The 16,945-nt window shown below is 38.1% G+C and overlaps 1 protein-coding gene across 5 annotated transcripts in view; it reads right to left on the bottom strand.

The window, feature by feature from the left end:
• The window catches only part of slc4a11 (solute carrier family 4 member 11), a 102,985-nt gene that overhangs the window by 57,569 nt on the left and 28,471 nt on the right, over positions 1-16,945 (bottom strand). Inside the window, exon 1 of one of the 5 annotated variants that reach the window (XM_085256426.1) lies at positions 14,960-15,083. The exons of 3 other annotated variants lie outside the window; for them this stretch is intronic. In XM_085256426.1, coding sequence (XP_085112552.1) covers positions 14,960-14,996 — 37 coding nt within the window. In that variant the 5' untranslated portion in view covers positions 14,997-15,083. Of the gene's footprint in view, positions 1-14,959; positions 15,084-16,945 lie in introns of those variants that run through there. One more of the 5 variants, XM_085256428.1, reaches the window with a different exon arrangement.

The following is a 16,945-nucleotide window of genomic DNA, read 5'->3' as shown; positions in this document are numbered from 1 at the left end:
ATAAAACACAGGTTGTTGTGATGTGGTGCAAAATGAATGAAACTAAACTGAACTGTATACCACTACAGAACAACAATACATAGTAAATTATTATATGTACACAACTTCTTACTATAATGATCATAGTTTATGTACATATGCACCCCGTCTCCTCCTTAAAAGGTGAGCCAACCTAAAAGAAACTTCGTCACACAAAGATTTATTATTTTCATTTAATCTTTTCTCTGCAAATGCAACGTTATGCTCTCCATTTCCGGGTCTTACGTGTCTCACATATGTTTGTTTAACAAATTCTGTATCCACGTAGAATTTTGTTCCCATCATCACTAAATACAGAATAAAGACTTTAAAAAAAGCAACACAGGCCTGGCTAGTATTATACAGGCACGAAGAAAAAAATGGAGGTGTCTGTATGTGTATTTGGTGGTTTGTAGTTCTATGGTACTGAGTGCCAGTCACTGACAAAATATAAGCTCTAGAACAACAATTATAGCAGATGCGTCTTAACTTTGAGTTTTGTAGATCAAATGTTGATATTAACATGAAAATATTCCATCTTTCCAAAAATTACATTACTTATGAAAATGAATAATAAAACTACTCTATATGATGAGAAGGTATGTCAAGATAAAATTAAGCATGTAGCTGGTGAAAAAGTGCTGTTTGTTTTGTAGTTGAGAGTGAAAAGAGTAAAGACAGTTTCATTTCACCAAAAAGGTAGAGAGTATAACAAGACACCAAAGACCTTCCTAGAAAATACCACAGCAGATACAAACAGCAAGAACTGTTCTGAACAAGTGTAGATTTGTGAGGACAATGTAGAAAAACATGTCTAACTGATAACCTTGATAAGTCTGAAACAAATGCGTCGGTGCTCAGCACACTAAGATCAGTTAACAAACAAGGCATTCGTGGGTTACTTAATACATCCCACTCCTGACCGAGAAGCAAAACAAGGGTCGGCGGTGATATATCAGAAGAAATTCTGAAATGCTTGCTGGGTGATAGGAGACAGTTTTGCAGAGTGACAAAACAAAACAGGAACTGTTTGGCCACATGGATCACTGGTTTGTCTAGCAAAAGAATAGCCTGGAGCAGCCTTCTTAGGCTGCAGATTTCGATCCCAAAGAACATCTTTGGTGGGATTTAAGGAGAGCATTTGCAGCACGGAAGCCATCAACTTCAATAAGATGGAAGCTTTTGGAAGGGAACAAAAGGCAAAGACTTCACAAGAGAGACGTCTGAAGCTTGTCTTACCAAAAAACGCTCATTAGAGGTCAATCAAGGTCTATGGAGGTAAAAAGGAGCTTCAGGAGTGCTGAGGTTGGGAGCTGAATACTAGTGCATGGGGCGTTTTTATTTATTTATTTTAACTTAAACTCAAAATGTCAGCTTATGTTATTAAAATTGCTGTTGCATGAATACATATTACGTCTCCATTTACTGAGACTTCATGCATATTTGTCTATACACATCAACATGATACATATTAAGGTGAGAGGATTTGAATACTATTGCCTCTCTGCATAGTGTATATAGAGATCCGGAACATAACATGAATGCATGTTTTTGTTTTGCAAGTTTATCTTTTCATCAAAGCATCAAAACTGTTACCAGAACACAAAAATGCACAGAAACAGACCTAAAAACAAGCCCAAACTGCTGTTTTAAATACTATTTTCAGTATGGCCACATTTATAATTAGTGTTAGGTGTGCATTAAATATATACAAACAGTGCTTAAACAGAAGTGACTTTCAAAACCACTCTCACAGGAAGAGAAACATTTAAAAAAAAAAAAAAAAAAAAAAAATGCCTGATAACATTCTTCAGAAATCAGGAAGCTGTCGACTTGCAAGCAGGAAGTCAGATCTGGTTAGCACAGTATCACACATACGCCTCATCACTTTCATTGATCTGCTGCATGTGCATTTGTTTGTGTATGCGAGTGTCTTGTTTAGAGTCAGTGCTTTCATCATTGCCCAGCATACACATGAGGGAAATATCTGTCAGTCAGCTGAGTTTACATGTCACAAACCCACAAGCAAGGCAACATCTGCTCTGCTTGACACTCGATATAACGTCTTATATGTCAAATGACAAGCTCTCTCTCTCTCTCTGATAAACCAAGACCTTGGACTGATACTAGCTATCTTAAAAAAAAAAAAAAAAAGGGTAGAAAAAAAAGATGGCAGGCAGCTGCTTGTTGCCTTTGCGATTGTGGGTTAGCATCAGATTGAGGACGACTGACAAAGTAACAGCTGTCTGACAGAGACAGACAGAGGGGGTTTCAGCAGGGAAATTTTTTTTTACTTGCGATCCTCTTATGATTTTTATCACCAGAACAACAAATATCCCTGTGGGTTTTAAATCAAAACACCAGCCGACCTTTACTACTTCTTTGAATTCTCTTTTTTGATCTGGTTTTTAAAGAGAAAAAAGTGAAAGGAACGTAACTTCCCACCATTCTTTCCAGGACAAAAAATTTCTTAAGGTAAATTCACGAGATGACTTTATAATTTCCATGTTCTAAGATGAACCCCTGTGGCTATATGCATGTGCACACAGTTAGTAAGATCTACCACTTCTCTTATCAAGTCACAGAGCACCATTGCAGCTGAAAACTGCGGGAAACCCAGCTCTTCCCTACCAGGCATGACAAACTCACAGAGAGAACAAAGCTTGTTTCAGTAAACAAAGCCTACTGAGAATTCTCCAAGAAGAGCTGCCAATGCTCTTTGCTCAAAAAACAATTGGGCAAGAAAAATATTGCAACTATATGCTATAGGTTTACAATTTCCTGGGTGGTTGGTGTGCAAACCAAAGCCAAAGAAGAAGAAAAAAAACCCTGAGGGAACAGGTTTGTGTAATTTCTTTTCTTTTTTTTCCCTTTAACCCGAGTCACAAGTGCCATCCTACTGAAGTATGACACAATCTAAAAGAGGCTAAAGCAGGATGAATATATTGTTAGTAAGAAAAGTATCAGCAGGTGAAGTCGGGTGGAGCTTAAATAATGCCCATTACCATTAATCCCCTTTTAAAAGAAGCACCAGCAGCAGGACAAATACTAATATGAAGCAATCCCCAAAGCTTGAAAAGTTGAATTAACATTTCATGAGAGATAAGTTCAAGTCTGCAATTTTACATAACATCATTACCGCTTCACATTTACTTTGTTCCATTTATACTCACTCAATTCATGCCCCAACTGTTTTAGTTCACTCATATTTCATTATATTTACATGTGCACAATAGTGACATACTGAGGGGGCAACAGGCTGGCTACTCAATGTCAGAAATACATTATTTCTCTAGCAGGGAGAAGGTAGGCAGTGCACCACTAAAAGGAAGGAGATATAAACACATCTTAAGATGCCTCCATATGTTGGCTACAGGTATTTAATCAACTGCAAGGGACTGATGCATTCTCCGCACAGTTGTGCATGACTTTATAGGTAAGGATCACTCGTTATTCTAATCTGGTACAGATGCAGCCTTTATTTCTGTCTTGATGTGAATTCAAAATGCTTCAAGACAAGAGGAAGTCAACTTATACGACCCTTTATGTGTCTATAAACTGAGGCAACCCTTTTGTCCATATAAACTGAGCTAACATTCCTCTACATGTAGGTTGATATATTGTACAGCTGTGTGCTGCAGGTACATGCAAAACAAATGCCAGAACCCCCAGGAGGGACAACCCTGGAATTTACAGGAGAGGTGAGGCTGAAAGTCTTAAGTGAAGAGGGCAAGAGATTAAAAGGAGCTCCTGCTGCGTTAATATGGGAATCTACGAGGTCTGGGCCAGCACAGGAGAGGAGGCCGGGCCTTTTGTTGGCTAATTGTGCCCACAGGCTCTTCTGGCAACCGTCCACTGGATCTGTGGTCGCTGAGAGAGCCCAGGCAGAGAGGGAATTCCTCCCGACGCTCTGCTCCGGGCAAACAAGCTTGATCATATACACATTTTAAACAACATGCCAACATTTAGCCTCTCTGTTTTTAAATTTTGCAACAAATTAAATAAAACTTAAGCCAGCAGACTTTTTACACACACACATTGTAAATGATAATTTCCTGTATATGCTGGCATTTTGCTTTCCAAGAGAAGTGGTGGCATGCAGGTAAGAAAGCACAATGATGCATTTTGTATTTTTAAACCATACTGGAAGCATAAACTTTGATGCATCTCTTTATTTCATTAAGGTGAAGTTCATTTTCAATATGAGACTTTTATTTTAGTAACACAGGGAACAGTTTCATGACATTCTTTGAAATTTCACTTATGAACTTTCTCAATCTACTCTTCTACAACTCCCATATGTTTCTTATATAGACTATAGATGACCCCATTGAAACAAAGGGCTGAAAGCAGTCAGTCAACTTTGCATATGGCAGAGCCTAAGAGTACAGCACTAGTGTGCTCATTCAAACACCATCATTCTATTTCAAATGGTGGTCTTTGACAGCAAACTGCAGTTTCAGTGGCTATATTAGAAATGCGAGAAGCCACCGCAGCATTCTACAAGGAGTATAAGCGGCTGCAGTAAACAGAGCCATTTAAGACAACTACAAGGCATAGAGAAGATTCAAACCAAATGTCATTTGTGTGACGTAATATGTGAAGAAACATGATTTGGCTTGATAATTAAACTCATCGCAACTTTACAAGGTCACAGTCAAGTTCAATCCCAGCTCCATCAGGACAGGTCCTCTCTGGTCTCTCACCAGATTCACACACTCACACTGTGAGTGCAATATTCCACTCAGCTGTCAGCTTCACTCGTCAACAAAAGCCTTCATGCAGTTTTCCCACGCAGGAGCCACAAACCGAGTCAATAAAATCTTTCCAGAGGGAACGCATTTACTGTATATGTAAGGTTGCAATTTTCAATGAATTTTCAAAATCTGAATATTTATCCCGGTGGGGGATAAATAGTTGGAGCTTCTACAGTTTAAGGTTTTCTGTGTTATATTAAAACGTATTACCAGTAATACAACACATAAAAAATGTAAAGATCTAAGTCAATCTTTAGACTGAATGTCACCGCATATATATTATGGAGGAGATTTCATAATAACGTGTTTACCAGTACTGATTCAGCAAGCTTCTACTGCACAGCTGTCCAGGTGGTATCCTGGATAAATCACATTATTTGATGTTTTTGTCCAATGGACCTTGAAATACAATGAGTTACATCAGAAGAAAAAAAATCTATTTTTTCTTTTGGTTTCCTTGAAAGAGATTGGTAGAAATCTCGTTATTCTAACTTAAGGATATAATGGTCTTCATGTTTCCATCAAGCTCTCTCTGTTGTGTTTCACCAAGTCATGCTGCTCTAAATAAATAAATAAATAAATAAATAGATTCACAGGCATTTCAGTTGCTACACTGACAAGTGATCGAGAAAAAAAAAAAAAAAAAAAAAAAAAATCACAACTATCACATTTAAGTTTGAAGACTTCTTTCTGTATCTTCTTGCAGCTTTAGATCCAGATTTCTTCACATCAAGTTATACTTTTCTAAATAGCTGCAGACAGCTGTGTCCTCAGGCTCTTGTCTGACGTTGATGATGTCACAACAGACCCTTGACTGCGAGGCTCGCTACGGCCAAGCTGTCTGGCAAGCAGGTGGACTGTGGCTGTGTTGATGCTGGACAGCAGTGTGCGTGGGTGCACTCAGCCATATGCTCTTGATGTGTGTGTGTCTTTATATGTATCTGTTTCAGCACCTTTTCACATTAATAAATTAACATCTATAAATTGTCTTTTTGCTTTGGGGAATCTACAGGTGTTTTCATTTTGTGTATGTGTGTGTATAAGTGACTCGCCTTGAGTACCATTTGTTCACATGTAAATTTAGCAAAAGAATATGTGGAAAGCAGAGTTACTTCAGGCTGATTTGCAGCAAAACAAAATGTTCAAGAAACATTTCCTGTGTTTAGAAATAAAGAAAATAACCTGACGAAGCTAGCAACAACAAAATACAATTTTGCAAATGAAAACTCAATTAAATTTATTTTGAATAATTAGTAGTAGTAATTGAGTTTATACACACACACACACACACACACACACACACACACACACACACACACACACACACACACGAATTGAATATTTAACTCTTGGTGTAAGGTCTGTGGACCGAAAAGCTGTGTAGTAATCCTCTGGTCTTTTCACCAGAGAGGGATTGATGGTTACAGTGAGCTGGCTGGTGTGGGTTCACGTACTCTGCGGCGTGGCAGAACAAGACATCGTGACTGAGGTTAGGCACAGGAAGAATCTACAGTCTAAACCTCTCCACCATTTCATCATTATTTCACCTCGTTTCCTCTTTCTGTCCATCCACCATTTGTTGCTACATCTCATTTTCCATTTTCACATCTTTCTCTCTTCCTTTTCTTTCTTCTCTGCATTTTCACCTGATTTCCTGGTATAGGATTAAGCTCAGGTGCTGAAGCACAGACACCCTGTGTGTGTTTATAGGAAGCCAGGCAGTGAATGAGCAAGTTAGTGACTGAGGATGTAATTCCAATATATAAACAAAACACACACACACCAGCCAACCACTCGCTACAGAAATTGGCTGCCTCGATTTTCATAGAAGGGGGGAATGAGAGAAAAAAAAAAAAAAAAAAAAAAAAAAAAAAAAGGGCCAGTGCTCGGGGATTCCTGCTAATTGCTTGCACATTCCCTTCTTCCTCTGGCTCGATTAAAGCCAGGCCACCATCTCCCTTTCAAGTCTGCTGTTCTCCACACAGCCATGTAGGCTGCTCAAGCCTGCCCACTATCCGACAGCATATCTCATTGCCTTTCATTTGTGGTGTTCCCCCACGGAACTACTCTGACAGTTTCAGACTTAATCAACGTGAAGCAGCAAAAGAGAAAAAAAGTCCATTACATTATATATGCAACATGCTTTAAGTTTACTTGCATCAAGTCTCTTCATGTTTACACAGTATTGTGTGAAATATTATTATATTTAGGATTTTTTACCTACAATTAACATACACTTAGCATTTTAGTGGGTAAAGTGTAAAATTGAATGGCTGTTTTAATTAAATAAGCCTTTAAAGCTGTCCGTTCACCCCCCCGGTGAGAATCAAACCACTAACCTGAGCAGTGTCAGTGGCCTGCCCTGCTCTGCTCACTAGCTGTCTCTTTGCTTAGCTCAATTGCATCCTGCAACACATTGACAGAATTTAAATTATGCAACCTTGGATCTGCATTGTTCTCCTCAATATTTTTTATGCCATTACTCACTTCTAGCCATCTCGTTTAATCCTCCATCTGACACTCACTGTAGATTGGGTTTGTGTAGTCCTCTGTACGTTTTATTTCTTTAGCTTTCTTCATTGCAATGCTGTGAGACCTTTTGCTCTTCTCATTTACTTGTTATGCTTCTATACGTCTCTGAACAGGTGCTTGCCATTAAGTAACTGTCCAAGTTTACTTACAGTTTAGGCAGATCCAGCTTTCTAGATACTATATGTGCAAAAATAACGACGCAATTTTGGTGCTGCAGCACCCGGCCTTTATGACTTATACGGTTGCATGCGGCAAGGACAAAAAGGACATTAGACACAGGGTGAAGGAAGTGTGCAAAAGAATTCCAAGTGTAATCTCTGCATTTAACAGCTGTATGCAAACAGCAGCATGGCACAACTAACCTCAGCATGAACAGGGAGGAGGAAACTATCTGCAGTACTCATCGTGACGCAACCTATTTCTGCAGTTCTCTATACATCCTGTCTCAGCTGTGTGGGTCATACATGACAGGACATGCGCTTGTGTGTGTGCACATGTATGGGTATCATTCAAATTATAATACAGTGAAAATAAACATTCAATCTAGCTTCCATGCAAGCCTACAATACAGCTTTGCATATATAATGCTACTTTTTAGCATGCTGATGTTTTTGCTCACTCACATCAAAAGGGAAGGTTTACAATCAATGTTCAGGAATTCATCAACATGGGTATCTTTAGTAATTATTCCAAGATGTCTTTGTTGGAGAAGGGGTGTACATATCAAGAGGAGGGGAGGTGCAGTATAGCAGCATTTCTACAAGTTGATTCAGTTTTGTTTGCTGGTTTTAAATTAAATTCACTGCAAAGGAGAAAATACCCTGCACAGTACAAGCTGTTCTGTGCTGCGGAGCCTGTGCCGTCTTGGTTGAATATACAAAAGTGATAATAAATGGGAACTGAAATAAATGCCTCGGCCGTGCTCAGTACTGCTTCCTGTGTTTATAACCTGAAAATATCTCTGCATATGCAGAATGTGCAGGCAGCGGTACCAGAAGGGTTTGTTCCCAAAGTCATACTGTTATTACTCATACTATTATTAGTTGTAACAGTATGAGTAGTGTTAACTAATCATGTTTGACTACATGCAGGGAAATGAAAAATGAAAAAAAGCTTTGGCCAGAATGTTGTTGCATTTTGCTAGCGTGTATCTGCATTCTTGCCCGACTCTAAACAAAGACCAGCACTTGGAACAAGAGGTCTTGGCCTGGATATCGATTATCTGTTAGTCTGAAAACTGCTAGATTGTCTGTGTTATGACATGTGGACTAATCCTCTGTTTTCCGTGTATGTGTGTACAGTCTGAAGACTGTCAGCACCAACACCAAAGATGGGAGGAGACTTCCAGTTCTGTTTTTTCTATTTTCGAAATTTAAAAAAAAGAAACGGCTCTATACAAATATGTGGGAGATGATGGCAGCTGACAACTGGCTCCGAGTTAAAAGCATCTATTGTGTTTTGAATGAGATTAAGTCATGCCCTCTGTGTTAAAAGTGGATCAAATCTGCACTAAAGAGCCGTTAATATCATCTTTGACTTTCACTCTCTGAAAGCCACTTATACATCATCATGAATCCAAACATACAATCTGCTACTAAAAACAAAGAATACTTGAGTAGAGAAACAAGGGCTTTACATCCATTTTTGAGAATAAAATGAGACTTCCCCATAATTGCCAACGCCTGCGAGACTTCCCGCCTTTATAATCAGGGTTAAAAATATCTCCAAATGGTATAAGTAGATTCAGCTTCACTTGATATGCAGCACACTAGTATTTACACCCATTTTTATCTGAACATTGAAAAAACTCTTTAGAGATCTTTTTCATGCTTCCACATCTGGGCTGCTATAAAGCAGTGAGGACATGTGAAATTAAAAGATCTGCAATTGTAACATGAAAAATACCATGTTGGGACTACAGGGCTTTTTTTGTACAGTGCTAATGAAGCTAATAGACACAGCTGCCTAAATAGCTTGTAAATACCACATTAAGGTCCTCCCTAATGTGGAATTTACAAGCTAGCAGACTAGATTTAGTTCATGTAGCATGTTGTGCCTACTATTAAAAAAAACATAACGAAATTCAAAGCTTCAAAGTATCAGTCAAAAATCTCAATTTGACTCAGATTCTTTATATGTGATATATTTATTTATATATATTTGAAAAATTATAGTAAATGATCATATCATATCTGACTGCTTATATTTTGATTTGTGGAGGTGAGGGCTGGACTAATAGACTAGATTTTGTTAACAAGCATAGTAAGGTTGCTTTATTCACTACTGTTTGGCTCGACGCTTTTAAGATATACACGAGTACTTGAGTGTTTTATTTATCCTTTTCAGGTCTCGTAATCCAATTTAGTGAACTGATGTTTGGCTAACGACATCACTAAAGTGAGTAATTTAATTTAGATGTTAAAAGGAATGCAACAGAGCTTGTGTTAAAGTATCAATATGTTCTGCTCCTTAGACCTTAAGTCCACATTTGAAAATATACGTCCTATAACTTAGCTTAGTCCTGACCTTAAAGGACAAAATTCAAAGAAGGCTGTCAGAGGGTTTTGCAACATACAGTAGGGCTGCACGATTTTGCATAAAATGAGAATCACGATTTTTTGGCTTAGAATTGAGATCACGATTCTCTCACGATTTTCTTTTCCAGTATAAATATTTATTGCGCTTATTAACTGCACATCAACTTCGTAACAGTTGAGACTGAACATAAAAACAATAAATATAAAAACAATAAATAAATATAAAAACAACAAATGTCTCACGTTTTGTTGTTGCCGCAAAATGTTGTACTGCTTGAAATTCCGTCTCCACCGTTGCTCGACACTGCGTGTATAGAGCAGGTAGTGCAACAATAGAAAAATAGTTGCGGGACGGCACTGTGTAGCGTTTGTCTAGGGTGTTGATCATTTTCCTAAATCCCTCGTTTTGCACAGTGTTGATGGGAGCCATATCTTTGGTCAGGTGATAAGTGATAGCCTCCGTAATTTCTTTGTGCCTGCGGGAGTTCGACGGGTATAGGGAAGCGCTGTATAAGGTTCCCGTTATTGATGTTTGGGTGGTTGACCGGGACGGATTTTCTCCTGTCACTCTCTCGTCATCCCTGACGTGCTCTCCGTTGTTTTTTCCCTGCTAATGTTAGCATCACACGGCACAGCTTCTGTATCACGTGGTATAAGGCTCCGCCCTTGTCATTTGTTGAGCAGGAAGAGTGAGCGCTTGTTTTCATGCAGAGTACGTCCCGGATCAAAATGCGGTACAATCGTCGTTGTCTTTTTTTTTTTTTTTTTTTTTTTTTTTTTTTTTTTAAATCGTTGTCATTTGGAAATGAGATCGCACATAAGTATGAATCGAGATCGCGATTTTCTAACGATTAATCGTGCAGCTCTAACATATAGTATAGCAAAATTAATTAAAAGAAAAGAAAAAACAACAACAAAAGAAGAATTTGGTCGGTTGCTGTTAAACACTTCCACAAAGGCAAGTCAAGGTAAAATTACATCATCAGTGTTGCCTCACTGTTAAAAAATTATTGCAAGCTAGACCATTGGTCTTGTTGGTGGATACCACTAAATTCTTTTTTGTTTCTTTCTTTTTTGCCTTTTTTAAACCACAAGATCTAGTTTAAATGGGTATTTAGTATTTAATTTAATACCCATTATGCTGTAGAAAATGTAATGGCCAAGAGGTGTGAGGTGCACCTGATTAATTTGAAAACGCAGTAAGGTGCTAGGCCACACCTGGTACCACATCTCATTTTGTAACGTTGGCCTGAAAATAGCAAGTTTTGTTAAAAAATAAAGAATAAAAAAAATAAAAATCTCACAAAAGCCACACAGATTAAAATTGCAAGAAAATATAAAATCTGCAATACGGATTTTAAAGTCATTCATTTTTCCCTGATTGTTTCCCAACTGCAAAAATATCCATTATAGCATTTTCTAATCTCAATCTAAGTATAGTAAATGTCAGCAGTTAAGTTCTCTTAGCTTTCTTAATACTACTTTTAATGGCAAACAGAGTTTTTTTTAGCTTTCTATTTTCCAGTTATATATTATTTCCATTTCATTTTGATTTTTGTTTTTAATATTTAGCTTTTATTAGTCTTTGAAATTACAAAGATTGTAAGGTAATTTGTCAAGGACAAAGATTAAGAAATGACAATCGATATTAGAATACAACACCTGAAGACAGCTGACCAACAGTGATGTATATATTTTAGTATAAATAAAAAAATATCATCTTCTTCCCCCAAAAATGCACACCTACCCATTGTACAATTCTGCAAACGTGCCTGCATATTTTATGGAATTTAACATGCATGTAAAAGGAGTGCATATACGTGTGTGTGTGTGTGTGTGTGTGTGTGTGTGTGTGTGTGTGTGTGTGTGTGTGTGTATAAACTAACAAATGTATGTAGATGCATGTAGATAAGATGAATTGTGTATATAATTATGTGGAGTGCGTGAACATTATCTGACATAACTGGTATGTGAGTGTACTTTAGTGTGTGCAAATACACAGAGCGTGCGTGAATTTTCAAACGATGCCTATGTGTGACAGCGCTGCATGTGTGGCTGTCTTGTCGTGTCTTGCAAGGACGTGTTTTTGTGACATTTCAGTGCTTGTGCGTATTAGTATTTGTATGTGTGGTACTGTATAATAATTTGTATGTGTGTGTCACTGTGTGTTTCTCCTCTGCCCAGATGGCTGTGCTCAGAGGCTGGAGCTTCTGAGATCTGTTGCCAGCGGTGAATACTGATCAGAGATCACTGTCACATCTACAGCACAAACACGCACGCATGCACACAGGAACACGTCATCCATCTTCTTCCCCACACACCTCCACTTCCACATGGTCGAACTACTAATTCACACATCCACTGTGTGTCCTCCATGCTGATATCTTCTGGCACTGCAGGTCACGGATGCAACACTGATTATCTGACTCTGTCCCACCTGAAGATCGACACGCTACCAGCATGACTCGAGGTTGAGTTTTAAGTCACGGTTATTTGTGTTAAAATGAACTGTTTAAAAACACAGCAGACATGAGCATTTCCCTGTGAAGGCTGGACTTACAGGTCTTAATAATTTGTTTTGCAAATCAACTGCAATGTTTTTATTCATTCATAACAAGTCACATATTAATGATGTACTTAATTTATCCTAATGCAAATATGCTGAGCTTCTGTTCTAAATTACGCCAACATATTTTAAGCTTGCGCTGGCTGAAATGATGCTTGTAATTTACTAATAAAAACATTTCGTATTCCAAAAGTCACATAAGAAACAAAGAGGATGATTTTGAATGGAACTTGCATACTGCATGCATATTGCTTTTGCTTGAAGAGTAGCATGTTGGGTTGTCTCAACCACTGTATTGGTCATGGACCAAATTATTAACTGAAAAAAGTCTACAGAATACCTTTTAATAAAAATACTTTTCAACTGCTGTTCTTTTTGTTTAAATCAAAGTATTCCTGCACAAATTTAAAAAAAACAAAAACAACTATAATACATTTCAATTTATATCACCATCATATCCGTCATCATTGCACCATTCTGCATGCTGTTAGACTGCACTCCTACAAGCTGCAGGAATTTGCTAGCGTGTGATGAACAGGGAACAAAAACCAGTGAGGTTAAACTATGCCTCAGTATTGAAACCCACTGCAATATGTCCACACTGTGCAATTAGATTTGGACGTTCTGTGGTAATTTACTACTCCATAAAGTAAAAATTAATTTCTGAACTCTTTTATATAACAGTTTTTTTTTTTTCTTTTCTTTCAACTGTCAGCAGTTTGCCACTGATAATGACACAATTTGGGTGCTTACCCCAAACTACGCAGCAATAGAGCTTTGTTAATGCTCACATAAGACAAAAGCAATATAAAGGTCTGCAGTCAGCTTCAGACGAACATTATTTTGGACTCCATGTTCCTGTTAAGTATGCTGAGTTTTGCTGCATGGAACAGCTTGCTCTGCTTTATTCAAAAATACAGAGGGCAGTAAAGTGAGGGTTGAAAGCAAGAAAGAAAAATCCTCTGGAAAGGTAATTGTTGAGTCACCAGTGGAGCTAAATATCTGCTGTCAGATTTCTGAACATGTACCTTTTTGACAGCATTTTTGATTCCTGACAGAGATCAATAATGCTACCAAATTTTTTATAAATGTACAGTTATGTTTAGAGAGGTTTTGTTTTATTAAAATCTGCTGTTAAAGCCAAGGTTACATTACACAACACACAAACACAAAAGTAATTTCCGATAAGCCATTACTATAGCAGACTTTCTCCTATTAATACCCGCAATTTTTAAAAACCTCTCCCTCTCCCTAGTAAGAAATCTTTTGAATACCTTTATGTTCACACCACCAAATTGTTCTGCTGTAAGAATCAAATCTGCCCTCTCTGCCTGTAATCAGCTAATGCAAATTATTTTTTAGAGGACAAGCCACAGCAGTGTCCATCACACCCCAGCACATACTCAGGGATGTAGTTAGTGTGCAAAAAGCATGTTCACTCGTGTACGCACAAACACATATGTAGACACAAAACACATCTGAACTGTGAAAAACACAAAAATGAGCGCCCCCCCCCCCCCCAAAAACAAAAAAAACAAACAAAAACAACACAGCTATATAAATGCATTCTTACAAAATACTGTAGACTACAAACAAAAACACACTGATATACACGCTAACACACAGATTCCCACACTTGTATTATCCTCAAAACATCCTATTCTCTCTCTCTCTAACACACACACACACACACACACACACAGCATCCTGCTCCGTCTTCCCAGACAAAATGAAAGTGAAGCGGCAGCCGCATCACACCTCCAAATGGGCTATGGACTCTCAGAGGACTTTCAGTGAGGAGAGAACTCGCTGCTCTCCTGTGGCTGTCACCAACACTAATCTGTCATTCTTTATCTCACACACATAAACACACGTTTCAAGAGGCAAAAAAGAGAAAGAAAAACACATGCAGGCACTACACATGGATCCATGCACACACGCACACATGAATGCAAATGCACACAGTCTTACATTCATGAGCCGCACCAGTGCAACACTGAGAAAGTGCATTGTGATCCCAGGTTTCCTCTGCATGCCTTCTGTACATGCTCGACAGGTACACTGGCTTTCTATGGGTGGGTTTGCAATGCGATTGTTTCTCAAGGTTCAGTTCCTTAACTGATAATATACGACACAGGAACCTCTTGTGCCGCATACCAGACATAAACAAGTACAAGACAGAAAACCCCCCACAAATGCATACCAATACAAAAAGGCAAAAAAACAAAAAAAAAAAAAACAACATCTGCGATCTGTCTTCCAAAACCCCTCCTCCCCTCAGAAGAAAATAAAAAATTAGATTTCTGTCACAAGTGGAACATTGCCACATTCCTAAGTACACAGAAAGGGCAAACACGAAAACAAGTATGTACAGTAGAGCACATGCACAAAAACATCTGCCATCCCTCAGAGCAGAGGTGGAAGTGGGCTGCACATGTTTTGCACAAGGGGTTCTCAGGTTTCACTAGGTAGGGAACCCCAAGGTTCTCCCAGTGAACGATGTGTCGTGCACAGCTGAGAAGCAGCTTTCGGAGCTTTGATCCACTTACCCGAAGGCACAAAATGAAGAACTTTGTTGGTCTCCATAGCTGAGCAAGTGGTGGCGAATGCACACTTCCTCTCTCCAACCGCCCCCCCTCCCCCCAAGTCAACCCATCATGGTTGTGTTATCCTGTGCTGATGAGTGTGAGATCACCTCTGCTCCCTTGCTCTGCTCTGTTTCTGACTGCCTCTCAGACACATGCAGTGACTCAGCCCCACTCTGCCTGCCTACTCACTCACTTGTCTGGGTCCTAGTGCCTTCCCCTTTACTCCTTTACTGCTTTACACCAGGCCCACCAGTCAGCGGCGTATGGCAGGGCATCATGCTGCAAGGCAAACCCAACATCAGGACACACCTCCTCAGCACAGTTCTCTTAACAATAACACAATAACAAATGGCTGACAAGCCATCTTGTCAGCCATTTGTCCCTACACTTTCACAGAGCTTAAAATTCCCAAACTAGTTTCATAATGAATGTGAGATATTGCTTCACACTGACGTATGCATGTTCACTCACAGTGGCTGGTGTTATTAAACCAACAGTGGAACAGTGATGCAACAAAACCATCATGCATTTTTGCTGTGTGATCATTTTGATAAGCCAGTATTAAAGCTTGCTGCTATATTTGATTTCCTCAGTTTTCACTAACAATAAAGTATATTAAAATCAACTATAGCTATACAGACACTAGTATCTATGGGGAATGACTGTATTTGCCCAGCAGAACACACATTTATAAATCTCTCTTTCAACATGCTAAAACCGCTTTTTGCCAGTTTCAGTTTTTCTTCCAAGACATAATTAAAAGCATATAGAAACAACAATACAATTTAACTTTTCCCCCCCAATGCGAAATATTATTTTCATAATAAATTAAGTACAACTGTAATTACAGGATCTTCTCTTACTAAAACACCTGAAAATAAAGTGCTCTGCTACTGGAAAGAGGTACAAATAAATGAAAAATAAATCAAAATGATTTGCATTTCCAATACTTTTAGACCATGTCTTTAACCTCAGTCTTTTTTTTATAAGATTATAGTTTTATGATCTGGTAAAATATTCTGTTCTGTTGTTGATATTTTTTATTTTGTGATTGGTCACATAGTGTTTAACGCATTAGCTGATGCTAGTGTAAGTAAAGCCAGGTAAGGAAAAGGTATCCTGGTCATTCTGAACCTGACTGCCGCAACTAAAAAAAAAAAAAAAAAAAAAAAAAAAAAAAAAAAAAAAAAAAAAAAAAAACACACAACAAAAACATATGTAAAGACAGCCTTTTAAAGGTCAAGCTGAGTTCTAACTAATAATTTGTATATATTTTCCATGTTTTGAAACAAAATACTATTCAGACATCATATTTATATATCTTCTATTTGTGTTTTCATTTACTAATATCAGCTTGCAAAGCTGAATGCATATTACGATTTTTAACATATCTGATCACATGCAAATGTACTGAGGTAGTTACAAAAATAATGAAAATACATTAAAAAAAAAAAATCACCATACAGATTTGCAAATGATTCTCTTTATTTGTTTAAACTGTATCCCTTAAAGTTTTTACTTCATTAACAGTTGGGCTTTATGAAAGAAATGGATGCATGTCATGCCCATCTCTCTCTTTGCATGTTTTCAATAAGTAGCTGCACTGTGTTTTAGCATTTTCTTCTATAGTTGACAATCTCAGTTGCTACCCTGATCACATTTGACTCACAATTAATTTTGCCTTGGTATGAAAGAAACATGATGGCACAGATGTGACGATGTTGGGAGTCAGAAGAAGAAAGCAATTGTGATAAAACAACTGAAGAACAAAAACTAGGTGCTTGTGGCTAGATAAAAAGACAGAGCCTGGGACCAGATTTGTGTTCACACCTCTTCATTCAGCAGCCGTCATCTTTGTCCAGAAAACAAGCTCCTGCTAAGAGTATGTGACCTTTCAGATCCCTGTTCAGCTGTAAATACTATAATGCAAAAACTAAAAATATGCTA

This window comes from Mchenga conophoros, linkage group LG19 (genome assembly GCF_057382185.1).
Source record: "Mchenga conophoros isolate Kocher_MC1m ecotype Shallow Benthic linkage group LG19, M_conophoros_male_GT1.1, whole genome shotgun sequence".
NCBI lineage: Eukaryota > Metazoa > Chordata > Actinopteri > Cichliformes > Cichlidae > Mchenga > Mchenga conophoros.
Note: the sequence above shows the minus strand (reverse complement) of the source record. Positions and strands in the feature narration are given on the sequence as shown.